We start from the raw sequence: 19,467 nt of genomic DNA, 5'->3' as shown, positions 1-19,467 counted from the left end.
CGAAGAGGCGGACACGACTAAACGACTAAACAACAACAACAACAAGTGTATATTATAAAAAGACCCAGGGGGCTAAAAAAATGGGAAGGCAACAGATTGTTTTCTGTTGTTGTAGCAGAAGATTTAAAAAATGGGGGGAATTATGAACCACGTGTGTGTTTTACATGGGAGTTACATTCTGGGGGAACTTGTACACAAAGGCAAAAATTGCATATAGTCAGAATGACCCTGGAACCGCAACCCCATAACTATCCCTACCTTTTTGGAGACAGAGCTCCTGCCTCTAGTGGCAGGGAGTTCCACAGTATGATTATGTGCTGCTTTATTTTATCTGTCTTCAATCTCCCCACATTCAGCTTAATTGCACATCCACAAGCTCTACTATTGAGAAAGAGCTTTTTTTCTCTCCCCTTTCTCCATGCTGCACATAATTTTATCAGCTTCTATCATCTCGCCCTTTACGCGCCTTTTCTCCAAACTATAAAGTCTCAAAGGTTCCTGACCCCGAGCATTAGGAACATGCAGAAAAGCAGTTCTGAGTGGTACAATATAGCTATTTGCCCTGGATTTGAGCCAAAATTGCTTCCCATCTCCCAGCCTGTTCCTCCTTCCATTGATACTGATAGTAGCTGTTATGTACAGTGGTACCTGGGTTTTGGGTTACAGACGCTTCAGGTTATAGACTCCGCTAACCCAGAAATAGTGGTACCTTGGGTTAAGAACTTTGCTTCAGGATGAGAACAGAAATTGTGTTCCAGCGGCGCAGTGGCAGCAGGAGGCCCCATTAGCTAAAGTGGTGCTTCAGGTTAAGAACAGTTTCAGGTTAAGAGCGGACCTCCGGAACGAATTAAGTTCTTAACCCAAAGTACCACTGTACTAAGCTTGGATCCTAGAACAATAGGCAAGTAGGATCCTAGAATGCAACAACTGATTGGCCTGCAGAAAAAGACCAGTCAGGCTCCAGGAGGGAAGCAGAATCAGCCAATCAGACGGGACTCATTGTGTAAATAATGTACAGTGGTACCTCTGGTTGCGAACGGGATCCATTCCAGAGGCCCATTCGCAACATGAGCAGAACGCAGCTTGCGCATGCACAGGTCGCGATTTGCCGCTTCTGCGCATGCGCGTGACGTCATTTTGCGCATCTGCGCATGCACGAGCGGCAAAACCCAGAAGTAACCCTTTCCGCTACTTCTGGGTCGCCGCAGGACGCAACCTGAAAACGCTCAACCTGAAGGAAACGTAACAAGAGGTATGACTGCATATAAAAGCCTGAGATTTGGGGGGCAATTCAATCACTGTTTTACAAGCTGCAATAAAGAGCATGAAATCACTACAGGACTCTGAGTACGTTTCAGTAGCTCCGCAGGAACTGTAGCTATCTCTTAAAAACCACTCCAGTGAGTTTGGGGGGGGAGTGTAAGGACAGCTTGCTAATTCACTTTCTCTGCAGCCTCTCATTAATCATGGTTGCCTATTGCCAAGCGCACAAGACCCTCTGCTCCCCCTCCTCATTTTTCGCTTTCTCCCCGCTGCCCCATGTTTTCCTTTCAACTAAACCGAATCTCTCCCGCAATGCAAAACATTGAGTTCAGAAAGGAACTCGAAGCCCAGACCCCGTCGCCCTGATTTCTGACAAAGCCAGAATAACAAACTCAAAACCATCAAAAGTGCCAGCGAGGGAACGGGGACGGGGTCGCGGGCACATGCCTCGTTATTTTGGGAACAGCAGGACCGATCTGTGCTTTCGTTGTCCCTGGGAAGCTTCCAAAGAGGGAAGGATTTGCTCGAAATGTGCAGCGTAGCAGCGGTTTAAGGGAAGGAGGGAGAGAAATTCAGGGAGGGTGGAGACAAAGGAGAGATGGAGGATTCTCTCCTCCAAATACCGTTCTTTCTCTTCCCCTCTTCCACTGAAGGAAGGAATTCTCCACACCATTGCAAAGTTGGCTATCTTTGGTGGAGAAGGCTGGGGGAGCCCTATAGGGTCTTAATTTGCTGCCTGTTTATCTTCAAATTAAGAAGTTAGTGTGGCAGTGGCAGGGACAAACAGATAGTTTAAGGCTGCCAGACTCCAACAAGCAGACATGATCCAGAATGTGTCCTCAGCCAAGCCTCTTGCTTCTTATGGCATCAATATTCATGGTGTACACACTCGCTCTGTGTGTGTGTGTGTGTGTGTGTTAGGGATGGGAGGAAATTCAGTGTTGTTTGAATTTCCATTATAAAGTTGCCTAATTCGCGCCCTCGAACCAGTACAGTGGTACCTCTGGATGCAAACAGGATCCGTTCCGGAGCCCCGTTCACATCCAGAAGCAAACGCAACCTGTGTCTGCGCATGTGCGGGTCGCGATTAGCTGCTTCTGCACATGCGCGTGACATCATTTTGACCGTCTGCGCATGCACGAGCAGCGAAACCCAGAAGTAACCTGGAGCACAACCTGAAAGCACTCAGCCTGAAGCACATTTAACCCGAGGTATGACTGTACATGAATGGAGGTGCAACTATCCTCCGAAATTGGAATTCCTATTGGAATTTGGCCATGCAGTTCTCCAACCAGCCAATGTGTACAAAAACACATATATTGGGGGGAAGCGTGCATACCAATGGATATATATGATTGAAGATCACATTATATTTGGAGGAATCGCTCGGGGGGAATCATGCCTATCAGTCAAAATGTGCCTATTAGTTATTTGAAGAAATTCTCACTAAAATGCTGCTGGATTGACATGAGGATTAAAAGAAATTGAACTGAATTTAAGATTGGAAAAATGAGAAACCAGCAGAAATCACAAATGACAGATTCTTCCATCCTGGGGTGGGGGGGTGGGGTGGAGCACTCTGCATATGCACTAACAACAACAACATTTTAAATTGCATTTTAACCTGTATTTTAAATTTTGTTTTGTTTTGTTTTTTATTACGTTTTTACTGAAATTTTATTCATGTTAGCCACCCTGAGCCCGGCTCTGGCCGAGGAGGGCGGGGGATAAATAAAATTTATTATTATTATTTATTATTATTATTATTAACAACAACACTGTCCATTTCCCTGGCCTCCACAGGCAGGCATCATGGCCTGAAGGCAGGCAGAACTTTCCCTTTAACTGCCTGGCCAATATTTTTCTTACATTTTCCAATTCTTTCACAACCCCCTCCTCCCCTCCACTCCCCCCCCCCCCAATGCCTGCAACAGAGTTGTTTTTTCAGGACCTGAATCCAAAGAAAACAGGTCCCATTAAGTGCTTCCAGTTGGATTTATGAAAAACAGGCCTGCTTTGGAAGAGGAGCCTTGTGGCATGGGGGTCATGGGGACACGGGTCTTTTGGAGAGGCGGTCAGGGGGGGACAGCAGATGCCCCCCCTTCTCTGAGAAATCCTTCAGGTTCCCTGCAAAGCCACAATCAGGAAGCCCAGAGCCTCGGAGTTCAGCATGCATCGCTTCTCATTTTAAATGGACAGCAATGCAAACCTAGCCATAGCCAGAGACTTTCAGCACACTAAAGATTTGTTCTCAGCTTGATGAAGAAGAGTTTGGATTTGATATCCCGCTTTATCACTACCCGAAGGAGTCTCAAAGTGGCTAACGATCTCCTTTCCCTTCCTCCTCCACAACAAATATGTGAGGCGAGTGAGGCTGAGAGACTTCAAAAAAGTGTGACTAGCCCAAGGTCACCCAGCAGCTGCATGTGGAGGAGCGGGGAAGCGAACCCGGTTCACCAGATTACGAGTCCACCACTCTTAAACACTACACCACGCTGGCTCTGATGCGCCTCTTTAAGTGCCATGCCTTCCCACAAAGAACCCTGGGAGTTGAAGTTTAGTGTGGTTTGCAGGATTCTCCGTTAGAGGTCCCAAGCAGCCCACCAACACCAAATCTGCACACCGATTAACCTCCAAATCCTGGAGTCTTTAGGGGTGAAAATGGCTCTACCTGGTCAAATCACTGGGGGTGTGGTATGCCCATGTTTTCAGGACTTATAGATGGTAAAGGTAAAGGGACCCCTGACCGTTAGGTCCAGTCGTGGACGACTCTGGGGTTGCGGCGCTCATCTCGCTTTATTGGCCGAGGGAGCTGGCATACAGCTTCCGAGTCATGTGGCCAGCATGACAAAGCCACTTCTGGTGAACCAGAGCAGCTGACGGAAATGCCATTTACCTTCCCTCCTGAGCGGTACCTATTTATCTACTTGCACCTTGACGTGCTTTTGAACTGCTAGGTTGGCAGGAGCCGGGACAGAGCAATGGGAACTCACCCCGTCGCAGGGATTCGAACCGCCGACCTTCCAATCAGCAAGCTCAAGAGGCTCAGTGGTTGAGACCACAGCGCCGCCCGCGTCAACTAAAGCATCTATGACAAATGGCCATTGAATTTCTATTTAAAAACCTGTAATGAAGGAGATTCTGCCACCTTCCGAGGGAGTCGGTTCACTGATCTTACTATAATAAAAATAGTAACAGTCACTACAACAAATGTATAAATTTCTTGATATTTTAGTGTTGTCCTTTGGAACTCCCTGTCTATTGATTCCAGGCAGGCACCTTCCCTGAATTCCTTCCAGTGTTTAGACAAGCCCACCAAGCTATTTAGAAAGTTGATGCGAGTTTTAATCTGTTTCCAGTCGACTGTTATTTTAAGTTTCCCAAAGTTTTAACTTTGCGTTCATAATTTTTCTTATTGTCTTGTCTGTTTTGTAAACCTCTTTAAGTTGTTTTCTTTTAAAAGCCTTTCAAGCCATGGAGGAACTTTGTGGAATAAATAAAATAACAAATAACAGCAGCCACCCTCACCTTTGCATTTGCTGAAATTTGCAGCGCTGTGAAAATATTACAAATTTCATTTCAGTGAATCTGGCATTCTCGCCATAGCGGTCAACGTTTTCCCTTTTTAAAGGGAAATTCCCTTATTCCAAATAGGATTCCCTGCAAGAAAAGGGAAAAGTTGACAGCTATGATTCTCACGCTGCCTGGCTCTGTGCCAGACACGATTCTGTGATCGCGAATCTAATGCAAGGATTTGTGAAATGCACGCAATCCTGACTCGGATCTGACCATGCAAAGTGCGCCGAAATCTTTGCATGTCCTCTAGCGAAGAGTCTCAGCACTGGGATTCGGCTCTTGAGGAAGAAAGGAGTCGTGGTTGTTGCTGGAACCTCAGGCAGTAGTTCCTTGCTATTCTACCCCTGCGCTCTGTGTACATTTCGCCCTGCAAAGCGTTGCTGGGTCAGCCAGACTTTCCCAGTAGCTGCCTCCGGTGCAGCTGTGTACACAGAAGAGAGCAGCCGGACGTCCAATATCAAGAAGATCCTCTTCCAGAGGAACATGGAAAGAGTCCTCAGCTTAAAGTGGCTACAGAGCTTCTAAGAAGGGCTACTATTTTCCAGTGAGGGACTGCTCAGAGCCAGCTCAGAGCTAAAATGATTCTGATGCTCAGGGCATGGATGCATTTAATTTCTCTGTCTCTCTGCCCAACTTATTAACAGCAACATCAAGTCCCAAGCCAAATTGGTAGGTGCAGTCTTGTGTACAGTGGATGCTCGGATTGTGAATGTAATCCGTGCAGGAGGCACATTTGCAACCCACAGTGGCACGTCTGTGCACATGCGGGTTGCGAGTTGGCACTTCTGCAGATGCACAAAGCGCAATTTAGCACTTCTGAGCATGTGCGACCCCCGAAACCCAGAAGTAACCCATTCCAGTACAGTGGTACCTCGGGTTACATACGCTTCAGGTTACATACACTTCAGGTTACAGACTCCGCTAACCCAGAAATAATACCTCGGGTTAAGAATTTTGCTTCAGGATGAGAACAGAAATCGCACGGCAGCAGCAGGAGGCCCCATTAGCTAAAGTGGTGCTTCAGGTTAAGAACAGTTTCAGGTTAAGAACGGACCTCCGGAACGAATTAAGTACTTAACTCGAGGTATGACTGTACTTCTGGGTTTCGGCAGGTCCGTAACCCAAAAAAACGCAACCTGAAATGTCTGTAACCTGAGGTATGACTGTACTTGTTAAACTCACACAGCTTTATTTTATCAGTGAGATATTATTATTATTATTATTATTATTATTATTATTATTATTATTATTATTATTAATTCAATTTATATGCTGCCCTATACCCAGAGGTCTCAGGGCAGTTCACAAACAAGACCGCAACATATAAAATCAAACCAAAATCAATAACCCAATTAACCCCCCCCCCCAAAAAAAGAACCACATTCTAAAAGGGTGCTGGATGTCAAAAAGATCAACCAAAGGCCTGGTCAAAAAGGAATGCTTTTGCCTGGTGCCTAAAAGTATATAATGAAGGCGCCAGACGAATTTCCCTGAGGAGAGCATTCCACAGACAGGGAGCCACTGCAGAGAAGGCCCCGCTCTTGTGCTGCCACCCTCTGCACCTCTCAAGGAGGAAGCACATGAAGGAGGGCCTCAGAAGATGATCTCAGGGTCCGGGGTAGGTTCATATGGGAAGAGGTGGTCCTTGAGGTATTGTGGTCCTGAGACATTTAAGACTTTATAGGTCAAACCCAACACTATGAATTGGGCCCGGAAACTAATTGGTAGCCAGTGCAGTGGGACCAGGATCAGTGTAATGTGCTCAAACCATCTTGCTCCAGTGAGCAACCTGGCTGCTGAATTCTGCACTAGCTGAAATTTCTGAACCGTCTTCAGAGGCAGCCCTTTGTATAACCTGCTTTTTTAAAAAAAGGAAAAATCAATCACAAAGGTGAGCCTAATTAATTTGGCAGCTTTTTAAAGAGAGGTGTGTGTGTGTGTGTGTGTGTGTGCGCGCGCGCAAGTGAAATGAGTTAAATTATTTTTAAGATGAGATCCAAACTGGCTGGTTTCAGAGGTGCCGTCTCATGGCCAAAACATGCAATGTCAGAACATTGTAAAAAGAGCCCGGCTAGTGGATCGGTTCCATGGCCTGTCTGGCTCCCCTGTTCCCACAGTGGCCAATGAGATGCCCTCATGAGAAACCAGTGAGGAGGATTTGAACACAAGACCCCTCTGCCCTCCTGTGGTTTCCAGCAACTGATATTCAGAAGCATTGCTGCCTCCAGCTAGTAGCCATCAGCTAGTAGCTAGTAGCCTCCTCCTCCTCCTCCTCCAGGAATCTGTTTAATCCTCTTTTAAAGCCATCTAGGTTGGTGGCCCTCACTGCCTCCTGTGGGAGGGAGTTCCATAGTTTAACTCTGGGTGTGATGGCCCGGGACTCGGGCTCAGACTCGGAACCAGAGGAGTCTCAGTCCTCACCGGATCCTTTGCCTCAGGCATCACCTGAACCAAGTCTGGGGCCTGATCCTGAAGAATCCCAGTCTGCACAGGTTCCCCTGCAACAAGTACCAGCTGGGCTGAGTCCGGGGCCTGAGCCTGCCCTGGCTCCAGATGCAGGGATGACCTCGTGCCTCCAGCTGGGCCATCACTTACAGCTGCTCCACTACCAGTTGGGTCAGGAGAGGCTGAGGCGGCCCCTGGGTCTAGTAATCTAGTGTCTCCTGAGCTGCAGAGACTGAGGTCGGAGAGAAGGAGAGACCTGAGTACTCACAGGAGGAGGGCTCGCCTTCAGGCAAAACAGGGAGGTGAGTCGCCGGGGGATCAAGACCGGCTGCTACCCTGACAAAGATAAAAGGCTGTCAGACCTCGCCCCAGGTTGTGGGAGCAACATTGCTGTTTGCTAGATCCTGCCTGGGATCCTGTACCTGTCCTTGCCTGGTTTCCTGCCTCGTGTCCTGCCTCGGCCCTGTTGGACTGTCTCCTCATGGTACCCTTGGATTCGGGACCAGACCTGGACCGCGTTACTCAGGTTACCCCTGGGCCCAGCACACTGGGCAGCGTAATAATAATAATAATAATAATAATAATAATAATAATAATAATAATAATTTATACCCCGTCCATCTGGCTGGGCCTCCCCAGCCACTCTGGGTGGCCTCCAAAAGAACACCAAAATACTATAATACATCAAACATTAAAAGCTTCCCGAAACAGGGCTGCCTTCAGATGTCTTCTAAAAGCCTGGTAGTTGTTGTTCTCTTTGACATCTGGTGGGAGGGCGTTCCACAGGGCGGGCGCCACTACCGAGAAGGCCCTCTGCCTGGTTCCCTGTAACTTGGCTTCTCGCAGTGAGGGAACCGCCAGAAGGCCCTCGGTGCTGGACCTCAGTGTCCGGGTAGAACGATGGGGGTGGAGACGCTCCTTCAGATATACTGGACCAAGGCCGTTTAGGGCTTTAAAGGTCAGCACCAACACTTTGAATTGTGCTCGGAAACGTACTGGGAGCCAATGTAGGTCTTTCAAGACCGGTGTTATGTGGTTTTGGCGGCCGTTCCCAGTCACCAGTCTAGCTGCCGCGTTCTGGATTAGTCATAGTTTCCTGGGTCACCTTCAAAGGTAGCCCCAGGTAGAGCGCATTGCAGTAATCCAAGTGCTTCCTTTTACATGTTCAGAATCTTCCAACATTTGTGTTAATGGATGAATAATAGTGTTATGAGGGGGAGAGGGAGGGAGAAAAACTTTTCTGTATCAAACATATGTTGCAACAGGAGCGGGAAACCTGATTTTAAGAAATTGTATTACATTAAAGTAATTTGGTTGGATTTCTAATGATTTGGGAAATTAATATAAATAATTGCAGAAAACGTTATCAATTTTCTCCATGCCACACATAATTTCATCAACGTCCATTTGATTTAATTTCCCCAGGGATGCTCGGATAGAGATGATAAGGAAAACAAGAAAACAGGAAGATACAATGAGAGGTAAAGGAGGTGCTGTGGGATTGGTGGAAGTCAATGTTTGTTTTTCTTTTCAGTGTTTATATTATTAACTTGTAAGATATGGATTTGGTTTTTTTGTATGCGGGCTTTTGTGTTTTGTGTATTGTTATTTTTTGATACTTTTCGTGGTGTTGTGTGGAAAATACTACATAAAATTTACTTTAAAAAAAAAAATCATTTCCCCAGGGCTCTGATTAACCCCTGGCATAAAGAGGCAGAGTTGGTTCCCCTCTGAAAGTCAGCCTATATTTGCATCTTTGCATGCAAACCAGCAAATTTTATGCAAATCCCTGTGCCTGGACTGTACCCCTGGCCATTTAAGCAGCGCAACACATCCTGCTCAGAATCTCCATTTCAAAGTGACCGTGGTGGAAAGCAGACCAAAGAGCGGGGGCTCGCAAGCATCACTCCCCCTGCAACCCCCCATTCCATTTCTCACGAGAAGAAGGCCCAGAGATTCCTCCCCCTTAGCCAGGGAACTCAGTTCCTTCCAGTTGTCCACCGGATGCTATGGGACGCTCTCTGGTCCCAACCCAATCAGGGATGGAGTTATTTGCAGGTCTGACGCAAGCAGCTGTAGCTTAGATGACAGACGAGAGGTCCAGCCGGTCCTCTAGAGGGAAGACGACTTTTCTCCTCGCCATGGCTGTCTCCTATTTTGGAGGGAGTCGGCTGCCAAGAAAATAGGGAGGAGGGAGAGGAGAGCTGGGCCCCCCGATAGATATTCCTAGCTCCTTCTCTGAATCAATCAGCTTACCTCCCTCCAGTTTGTTACGGGGGGAAAATCTAGGTGCGAGGCTGCTCAGTCACCCAGCTCGTCGGGCAGAGCCCGCGGGTCCCTGCAGAATAAAGGAAGGAGTCCACCCACCAAATAGCTGTAGACCAAAATTTATTGCGCAACAGGTTCAAAGAGGAATTTTGAACCCCGAGGATGGGGTGACAAGGACTTTTAAAACTTTCCCACCATATCCCAGAATACAGTTCATGCAGCATCTGTTATGTACTGAGTTGAATAGGATCCAAAAGGCAGCAGTCTGATTGGTCCTAGAACAATAGGATTCAGAATGGAGCAGTCTGATTGGTCCTAGAACAATAGGGTCCAAAATGCAGCAGTCTGATTGGTCCTAGAACAATAGGATTCAGAATGCAGCAGTCTGATTGGTCCTAGAACAATAGGGTCCAGAATGCAGCACTCTGATTGGTCCACAAGAGCCACCCAATCCAGCTCCAGTTGGAAGTGAATCTGCAAACTGATTGGCCTACAGGTGAATCCCGGAATTAGCCAATCACGTGGGGCCCATTGTGTAAATAATGTATATAAAGCAGACATTCTGGGGGAACTTCCATTCCTCACTACTATGAGCTGAATAAAGAGCATGAAATCCACTCTCGACTCAGAGTATATTTCAGCATCATTGCTACATCATTGCTACATCACTGACATGTCACAAAAGGGGAGGGGTAGACTGGGGTTACACTAGTTTAACCTTGGCAAACATGTCAGGACAAGACCCAGGTATAAGATTAGCATAGGCAAACACCTCTGAAGTCCCACCACCCAAAGTACAATAGAACTTCCTTTGCATGTCTGGCCCCTTGGCAAGTCCGGTGATGGGATTAGGCTTTCCTTGGCCAACAGTTAGCTCAGCAATTGTCACCTCTGGGCACTTCCTGGAGTCCCTTTTGCAAGCGCAAAATAGTGTTGGAATGGAGGAAACTGGCAAAGGAGTTGATTCTGTATTATTTTTAAAGCAAGGTAACTTCCCTGAACCTTTTAATGAGGGTGAAAGAGGAGAGCACAAAATATGGTCTGAAGCTCAACATCAAAAAAACGAAGATCATGGCCACTGGTCCCATCACCTCCTGGCAAATAGAAGGGGATGAAATGGAGGCAGCAAGAGATTTTACTTTCTTGGGCTCCATGATCACTGCAGATGGTGACAGCAGTCACGAAATTAAAAGACGCCTGCTTCTTGGGAGAAAAGCAATGACAAACCTAGACAGCATCTTAAAAAGCAGAGACATCACCTTGTCGACAAAGGTCTGTATAGTTAAAGCTATGGTTTTCCCAGTAGTGATGTATGGAAGTGAGAGCTGGACACGACTAAATGACTAAACAACAACAACTTCCCTGAGCTGTCAAGTTGAAAGGATACATTCAGGCATAATATTTGTAACATTTAACAACTTTAAAGATGTGCCCCCCGTAATTTCCGTAACAACTTCCTATCTATCTATCTATCTATCTATCTATCTATCTATCTATCTATCTATGTCAAGGTTGTGTCTCCAATTCTTTACTTCCAATCTCATGAGAAAAATAATGTGCAGGCCAATTGCTGGGTGAGAAATCAACTTATCCCCTCCTCCCAATGCTCTTCTGACCAATGACTGCAAAAGGCCAGGCTGACAGACAGGCATCCAACACATTTTTTGTCAAAAATTGCCTTCACACTCCATGGTTCTCACACTTTTTTCTTTAGGCAACATTTCAAGATAAAAATTTGCTTGTGCCACACCGAAAAAAAAAATATTGATAAGAAATGTGTTGGAAAACAAAATAAACTCCTAGCATTCATGGCACAGAACATGAGTACTTTATAATACAATCCCGGGACATGCAGAAAGTATAAAACGATGCAGCTACATAAGAAAAAATGCATCGCTCCCAAAATATAATCCTAAATACCTAAACTGTGTATAAAAACAGTTAAAACCATGGAGACACCTGGTCTGAACAAAGACTTTGGATTCCTATCTCATTATACATGACTAAGCCATTTCTCACCTTCTCACCCCTTGCCTTTTCCTGTAAGACCTATTACAGTTGTTAAGAGTCGTCAACAGGCTCATCTCAGCTATCTGCCAATCTCCCATTCCCACCAGCCTTCTGAGTAATACCCCTCCCCACCTTCTCACTATATAGAAGGATCTGGCAACTTCTGTTTCAGTGTATCTGAAGAAGTGTGCATGCACACGAAAGCTCATACCAAGAACTAACTTAGTTGGTCTTTAAGGTGCTACTGGAAGGAATTTTTTATTTTGACTATGGCAGACCAACACGGCTACCTATCTGTAACTATAAAAACACAGTAAGAGGAATGAGCTCACTTTTGCAAATAAAAGAAATATATTGATACTATGCCATACTGCACTGAAATGTTTAGCTGTTTCTTTCATGGTCCTTGAATCTTCCTGCCACACAATGTGGTGCATCGCACACCCTTTGAGAACCACTGCCTTAAGACACACATACACACACACACAAATTTGCTCTGTGATTCCTACATTGCAGTGGGTTGGACTACAGTCATACCTCACGTTACATTTGCTTCATGTTACGTTCTTTCAGGATACGTCCCGTGGCAACCCGGAAGTACCGGAAAGGGTAACTTCCAGGTTTCACCGCTCACGCATGCGCAGAAGCTCAAAACGACATCACGCGCATGTGCAGAAGCGGCAAATCGCAACCCGTGCGTGCGCAGACGAGCCGCTGCGGGTTGTGCTCTTTTCATGTTGCAAACGGGCCTCCGGAACGAATCCCGTTCGCAACCAGAGGTACCACTGTAGATGACTTTTAGGGTTCCTACCAACTACATTTCTATTATTCTTTTATGTTGTGAACTGCCCTGAGATCTACAGATGAAGGGTGGTATGCAAATATAATTAATGAGGGACGTGGGTGGCGCTGTGGGTTAAACCACAGAACCTAGGACTTGCCGATCAGAAGGTCGGCGGTTCAAATCCCCATGACGGGGCGAGCTCCCGTTCCTCGGTCCCTGCTCCTGCCAACCTAGCAGTTCGGAAGCACGTCAAGTGCAAGTAGATAAATAGGTACCGCTCCAGTGGGAAGGTAAACGGCAGAAGCGGCTTAGTCCTGCTGGCCACATGACCTGGAAGCTGTACGCCGGCTCCCTCGGCGAATAAAGCGAGATGAGCACCGCAACCCCAGAGTCGTCCACAGCTAGACCTAATAGTCAGGGGTCCCTTTACCTTTATGATTCTATGATTCTGTATTAGATCACTGGTATTTAAGTTTTCAGTTCTTTGGCATTGCCTGACATTGTCTGTGCAGAGTCCACCCCCTCATCCGCTGCCCTTGCACATCAGCACATATAAATTGTTGCCTCCAAGCCTCCGAAAATCCCCCCGGGAGCTGAGTTTAGATGAGCCGCAGAAGCAAAGTTCCGGTAGCAAGATGAACCGGAGGACACTGGGAAACCACATCCTCCTGACCCTCCTCAACTCCCAGAGGTAGGATTAGTGATGGCCGGGGGGTGGTGTGGTGGAGAGGGACTGGTCATTGCGGGGGCGGGGGGAAGAATCATGCGACGTCCAATATTCACACACATTGTCTCCTTCAGGCAGTCTATGAGTGAGTGCTCAGTGGGAGAGGAAGGCACTCTGCACATGCTCAGTGGCTTCATTCCATCCAAGACTACAGATAAAAACTAGTTCTCTAGCCTCCTTCCTCGTAGACTCCAAATATTTCCAGATCTTTACTATTTGGCTCTAGAAAATTATATCTCTTCCGTCCTCTCCAAAATGACAGCAACAGCGTTCTCTCTCTCAATCCCCACACGCTGCAGTTCCCAAACTCTGTCATATTTCAGTGTGACCAAGAAAGAGAACCGAAGGCGGGGCTATGCCTATGAGGAGGTGTGGCCATGCAAATAGGGAGCATGCTTAATTCTTAACACCTGGAGTGAGAAGCAGCAGAAGAAAACCAGTGTCCCTGGGTGCACGTCTCCCCTATAGGCATGAAATTTCCATTCTCATGGGCGCACCAGACACTTCTACATTTGGGGACACTGCTGTGGCAAAGAGAGAAAAACAGGCCCCTCGTCCCTGACACTGGATTACCGCAGAGAAAAAGAGAACCTGAGAATTGTAGAGTTGGAAGGGACCCCCCCCCCAAGCCATCTGGTCCAACCCCTTGCAATGCAGGAATTGTGGGAATGTTCAGGGATGCAGGAGAGGATATATTGTCTGAGAATAGCCTTTCCAACTTGTGTTAACAAGTTCGCAATTTAGCAGAGTAACATTTCCCCTTTTAAACTCACAGCGGATGCGTTAGCTCAGGCTTGCTAAAGCCTCTATAATAACTGTTCTGGTATTTCCCCCTTATTCCCTCATAAAAGATAAAACACGACACAGTCTTCTATAAAAGTATAAAAAGAGTTTACTCACATATCATTCTGTTCACAATGGGATCCCAGAAGGCAGACTTAGCTTAGAAAAGTAACATATACCTAGAAACTACCCCATAATAAGACAGTCCCTTTGTCCTCAAAGAGCATCTTTGGCTAAGCAGATGTTGCTTCTTCGATGCATGTAGTCAAAGAGAGAGAGATGGCTGCCCTGCCCTGTGCTTTTGTCGTTACCTGCACAGGTGAGGCCACGCCCACCTCTAGTCACATGCAGAGGAAGTCTGTCCCAGCCCAGAAGGAAACAGGAAGTTTACCTGCTGGCTGGACAAACATTCCTCCCCGTGTGTAAACATGTTCACTCTAGGAATGTTGTAATTGACTGCTCTTGTGTTTCACATCTCACAGGAATCTCAACTAAATCATCCATGAAAGACGGCCACCCAACCTCTGCTTAAAAACCTGAAGGAGAGCCCGTCACTTTCCAAGTGACAGATCTCACTGCCGGAAAATTTATCCTTATGTTTAGTTGGAATCTCCTTTCTTGCGGTTTGAATCCATTGGTTCAGACATGGCCCTGACTGGCCTGGATCCTGTGGAAATCGCATGTGGGGGTCTAGTATGTGCTAGAAGCTGCCTTGTACAGTCAGTCTCTTGGTCCACCGAGTTCAATATTACCTACACGGACTGGAAGCAGCTCTTGAAGGCTTTGGATAAGGATCTCTCCAAGCCCTTTGGGGATTAAATTTAGGAGCTTCTGTAGGTAGGGCAGATGGGACACACGTGGTGCTGTGGTCTAAACCACAGAGCCTAGGGCTTGCCGATCAGAAGGTCGGTGGTTTGAATCCCCGCGACGGGGTGAGCTCCCGTTGCTCGGTCCCAGCTCCTGCCCACCTAGCAGTTCGAAAGCACATCAAGGTGCAAGTAGATAAATAGGTACCGCTCAGGCGGGAAGGTAAACGGCATTTCCATGCGCTGCTCTGGTTCGCCAGAAGCGGCTTAGTCATGCTGGCCACATGACCCGGAAGCTGTATGCCGTCTCCCTCGGCCAATAAAGCGAGATGAGTGCCGCAACCCCAGAGTTGGCCACGACTGCACCTAATGGTCCGGGGTCCCTTTACCTTTAGGTAGGGCAGATGGTCTAACTCTGAGCTATGACCCTTCCCCTTTATCTATGGGTTGCAGAGGTGTGCTGGGCTGCCTTGTAACATACAAGACTGAGTTGGCTCAGTCGGTAGAGCATGAAACTTTTAATCTCAGGGCTGTGGGTTCAAGCCCCATATTGGGGAAAAGGTTCCTGCATCGCAGGGGGTTGGAATAGATGACTCCCATGGTCTTTTCCAACTCTGGGAGTCTATGATACTTCTATGCAGTGCTATTTTTCTAGGGAAAAGGGGCCAGAATGCCTCCCTCATTCTCTTAGAACGGCAATGGTGCCCACCTGAGAGGTTCCAGAACTGGTGAGTTCTGGCCAGAAAAAACCCCCTGCTTCTATGATACTTCTAAGGCCCTCCACCCATCAAAATGATGGCCATTTTGTTGCTGACCAGGGTAATATCTCCTCCAAGCCCTCACCTGTCGCACCTGGGTGTCTGTGCCTGCTGGGTGTTCCTTCTGTAAACACATAAGACTTAACCGGCTGTACGTTTGAAAAAATAATATATAATAATACATTATATTATTATATAATATTATAATTATTATATGATATATAATAATTGCATTATAAAAATAATATTCATTGTATTGAATTGTAGATTTCAACAGAGGTCGCTCATAAAGTTCAACGAAAAAGGTAGAAGACCCAGCAGATCAGTTCATCCTCTAATCTTCTACTTTTTTCGTTGAACTTTATGAGCTACTTCTGTTGAAATCTACAATTCAATACAGTGGTACCTCGGGTTAAGTACTTAATTTGTTCCTGAGGTCCGTACTTAACCTGAAACTGTTCTTAACCTGAAGCACCACTTTAGCTAATGGGGCCTCCTGCTGCCGCTGCACCGCCGGAGTACAATTTCTGTTCTCATCCTGAAGCAAAGTTCTTAACCTGAAGCACTATTCCTGGAGTCTGTAACCTGAAGCATATGTAACCTGAAGCATATGTAACCCGAGGTATCACTGTACAATGAATAGTATATATTATTTTTTCAAACGTACAGCTGGTTACATCTCGTGTGTTTACTGAATACGTTTCACGTAACCAGAGGTTTGTTGTTGTTTTGCGGATGTTCCTTCTGAGCAAGAAAACTGCACCCATGCGCTGAAATTCCAGCGAGTTAAAATGAAGTGGGTGCGTCTTTCTCCAGAGGTTGACAAGCCCACCTGTATTTCCATGACCTGGAAGTAAGGAAGGCGCTTCCTTGGGTGCCTGGAGGTACTTCTTACTCAGGACCATAGAATTGTAGAGTTGCAAGGGATCCCCAAAGGTCATCTAGACCAACCCCCTGCAATATAGGAGTCGCACCTAATGAATCTCTGACAGACGGGCATCCAACCTCTGCTTCGAAACCTCCATAGAAGGAGAGCCTGCCGCCTTCCCAGGCAGTGAAGCGAGTGACTCATTGCACGTCTCCTCAAAAGTTAGAACAACCTCTTCATTCATTTCACAAGCGGGAAACTGAGGCTGAGAGGGGTGCTGAGCATAGGCAAGAGGGCTCAGGGCTCCTTGCCTTTCGCCCCAGAACCTTTTATGTGATACTAGGCCTCGCTGTATAGTTAAAGCTATGGTTTTCCCAGTAGTGATGTTTGGAAGTGAGAGCTGGACCATAAAGAAGGCTGATCGCCGAAGAATGGATGCTTTTGAATTCTGGTGCTGGAGGAGACTCTGGAGAGTCCCATGGACTGCAAGATCAAACCTCTCCATTCTGAAGGAAATCAGCTCTGAGTACTCACTGGAAGGACAGATCCTGAAGCTGAGGCTCCAAGACTTTGGCCACCTCATGAGAAGAGAAGACTCCCTGGAAAGGACCCTGGTGTTGGGAAAGATGCAGGGCACAAGGAGAAGGGGACGACAGAGGACAAGATGGTGGGACAGTGTTCTCGAAGCTACCAGCATGAGTTTGACCAAACTGCGGGAGGCAGTGGAAGACAGGAGTGCCTGGCGTGCTCTGGTCCAGGGAGTCACGAAGAGTCGGACACGACTAAACGACTAAACAAAACAACAGGCCTAGCTGATCCCAAACAAGCTTCTGACCTATAACTGCAGAATGAGTGTGCAATAGCTTCTGAGCACGTGCAGAGCATCTTTTGCCATTGAGCCAAAGGCTGATGTCTAGTCTCAGGCATGGGCAGTCTTGATCCACAGCATCTCTCCCCGTTTGTGGCTTCCATCCTCCGCCCTCACCCCCCCCCAAGACCCTTCCTTCCCCCTTACCTTCAGCAGCCACTGGGTGTTGTTTTCCAAGACCCTCTCCAACTGCTGGACCCGTTGGGTGGACTGGTCATCGCTCCACAGCAAAGGGCCGGCCGGGGAATCCCGCTGCAATGTGTTGACGTTGAAGGTCTCCCCGGGGTGCTGGCAGGGTTGGGGGTCGGCCTCTGGCAAGACGAAGGTGTAACTGCAGCGCCCATTCTGAACCCGGTGAGACCTCCTGCGGATTGACCCCTCAGCCGCCCTCCGCTGGCTGCCCACTGCCCAGGAAGCCGCGACCACCAAGAGACCCAAGGCCCCGACGTGGAGATTTGCAAGCGTCCACATGGCTGAGCAGGGAGGGGGTGGGTCTCGCCGAGTCCCAGGCCACCCACCACCCCTTGCACAGATCCAGGACCCAGTTGGTATTCTCAGGGTATAGAAGCTGCTGGTCAGAACTCCCTTGGGGGCTGGTTCCGGAGACCCAGCCGGGGTGAAGCCTCCGAAAGGCTCTGCCCGTTCCTGAACACACACTGAAATCCTGCAAACTCTCGACTTCCTCTCACCCTGCCCCTCCTCCTCCTCTTCTCATTTTAACATTCTCCACCCCCCTCCAAGACTCTTTCTTTTATCATTATGCTGGCTCCAGTAACAATATTGGCCGGCCGGACATTTTTTATTTTTTAAAAAAAGAGAAGTTTGATGCGTTTTCCCTCTCCTTCGTCTTCCTATCCCACTACGGGAGCTCAAGTTTCAGAAACGAGAGGTTTTTTGCATACACATAACCAAGCCGACGGCTCTCTCCAGGGCTTTGCACAGATCTTAGCAACGCTCCGTGGTTTGATTTGCATCCTGTCTGCTCTCTATCATTTTATAATTGATAGGCCAAAGGGCAAGTCAGGGGGTGGAGAGGCTGCTCCAGCAAGCCACACTGCCATGGCCGTGGCAGAGAAAGTGTGGCATTGTATCTGAAGATTGTCACAGATGTGTTGCTCTGTTCTACCTCCCCTGTTGGAGGCAAGGACCTTGGGAAGCACAAAGTTTAACTGTGGAACTCATTGCCACAGGAGACAGTGAGGGCCACCAACTTTAAAACAGGACTGGGCAAACGCATGGAGGAAGAAATGGTCATCACTGGCCACTAGCTACGATGGCTGTGCTCAGAGGCAGCAGGGCTTCTGAATGCCAGTTGCCGCAAACCACAGGATTTGCTCTTTGTTTCGAATCCAGTATACCTGAAGGAGCGTCTCCACGCCCATCATTCTGCCTGGACACTGAGTTCCAGCTCTGAGTGCCTTCTGGCAGTTCCCTCACTGCAAGAATCCAAGTTACAGGGAACAAGGCAGAGGGCCTTCTTGGTGGTGGCGCCCACCCTGTGGAACACCCTCCCACCAGATGTCAAAGAGAAGAACAACTACCAGACTTTTAGAAGACATCTGAAGGCAGCCCTGTTTAGAGAAGCTTTTAATGTTTAATAGGTTATTGTATTTTAATTTTCTGTTGGAAGCCGCCCAGAGTGACTGGGGAAGCCCAGCCAGATGGGCAGGGTATAAATAATAATTTATTATTATTATTATTATTATTATCCTGCTTGCAGGTTCCCCACAGGCATCTTGTTGGCCAAGGTGAGAACAGGATGCTAGATTGGCCATTGGCCTGATCCAGCAGTCTTTTCTTATGTTCCAGCCAAAGGAGTAGGCTACTTCTCTGAGATCTGTCAGGGTGCCTTGCTCCAAAGGATTTTTTAAATATTTGCTTCCTGACTCCCTGGTGGGAGCTCTTTGTCCAAAGTCTGATCCTGATACCTGCCAATCCAAGTGTTTGGAAAGAGAGAGGCATTGGAGAAGGCAAGGCACACCCAGACTCCTGTCGCTGTGGGTTGGTGTGCTGGGCCCGGGGGTTAACCCGAGCAACGCGGTCCAGGTCCGGTCCCGAATCCAAGGATTACGCGAGGAGTCAGTCCGACAGGGCCAAGGCAGGACACGAGGCAGGAAACCAGGCATGGACAGGTATAGGATCTCAGGCAGGTTCTAGCAAACAGCAATGTTGCTCCTGCAACCTGGGGCAGGATCCAACAGCCTTTTATCTTTGTCGGGGTAGCGGCCGGTCCTGATCCCCCAGCGACTCACCTCCCTGTCTCACCCAAAGGCGAGCACTCCTCCTGCGAGTACTCAGGTCTCTCCTTCTC

The 19,467-nt window shown here is 47.7% G+C and overlaps 1 protein-coding gene across 1 annotated transcript in view; it reads right to left on the bottom strand.

Annotated features, from left to right (window-relative positions):
- ANGPT4 (angiopoietin 4) overlaps window positions 1-17,861 on the bottom strand; it is a 53,406-nt gene extending 35,545 nt beyond the window's left edge. Inside the window, exon 1 of the mRNA XM_083507545.1 lies at window positions 17,304-17,861. Within this exon, the coding sequence (XP_083363671.1) occupies window positions 17,304-17,627 (324 nt within the window). The 5' untranslated portion in view covers window positions 17,628-17,861. The remainder of the gene's footprint in view (window positions 1-17,303) is intronic.
- Between the last annotated feature and the right edge of the window lie 1,606 nt (window positions 17,862-19,467).

This window comes from Podarcis liolepis (genome assembly GCF_965112155.1).
Source record: "Podarcis liolepis genome assembly, chromosome: 6".
NCBI classification, from domain to species: Eukaryota; Metazoa; Chordata; class Lepidosauria; order Squamata; family Lacertidae; genus Podarcis; species Podarcis liolepis.
Note: the sequence above shows the minus strand (reverse complement) of the source record. Positions and strands in the feature narration are given on the sequence as shown.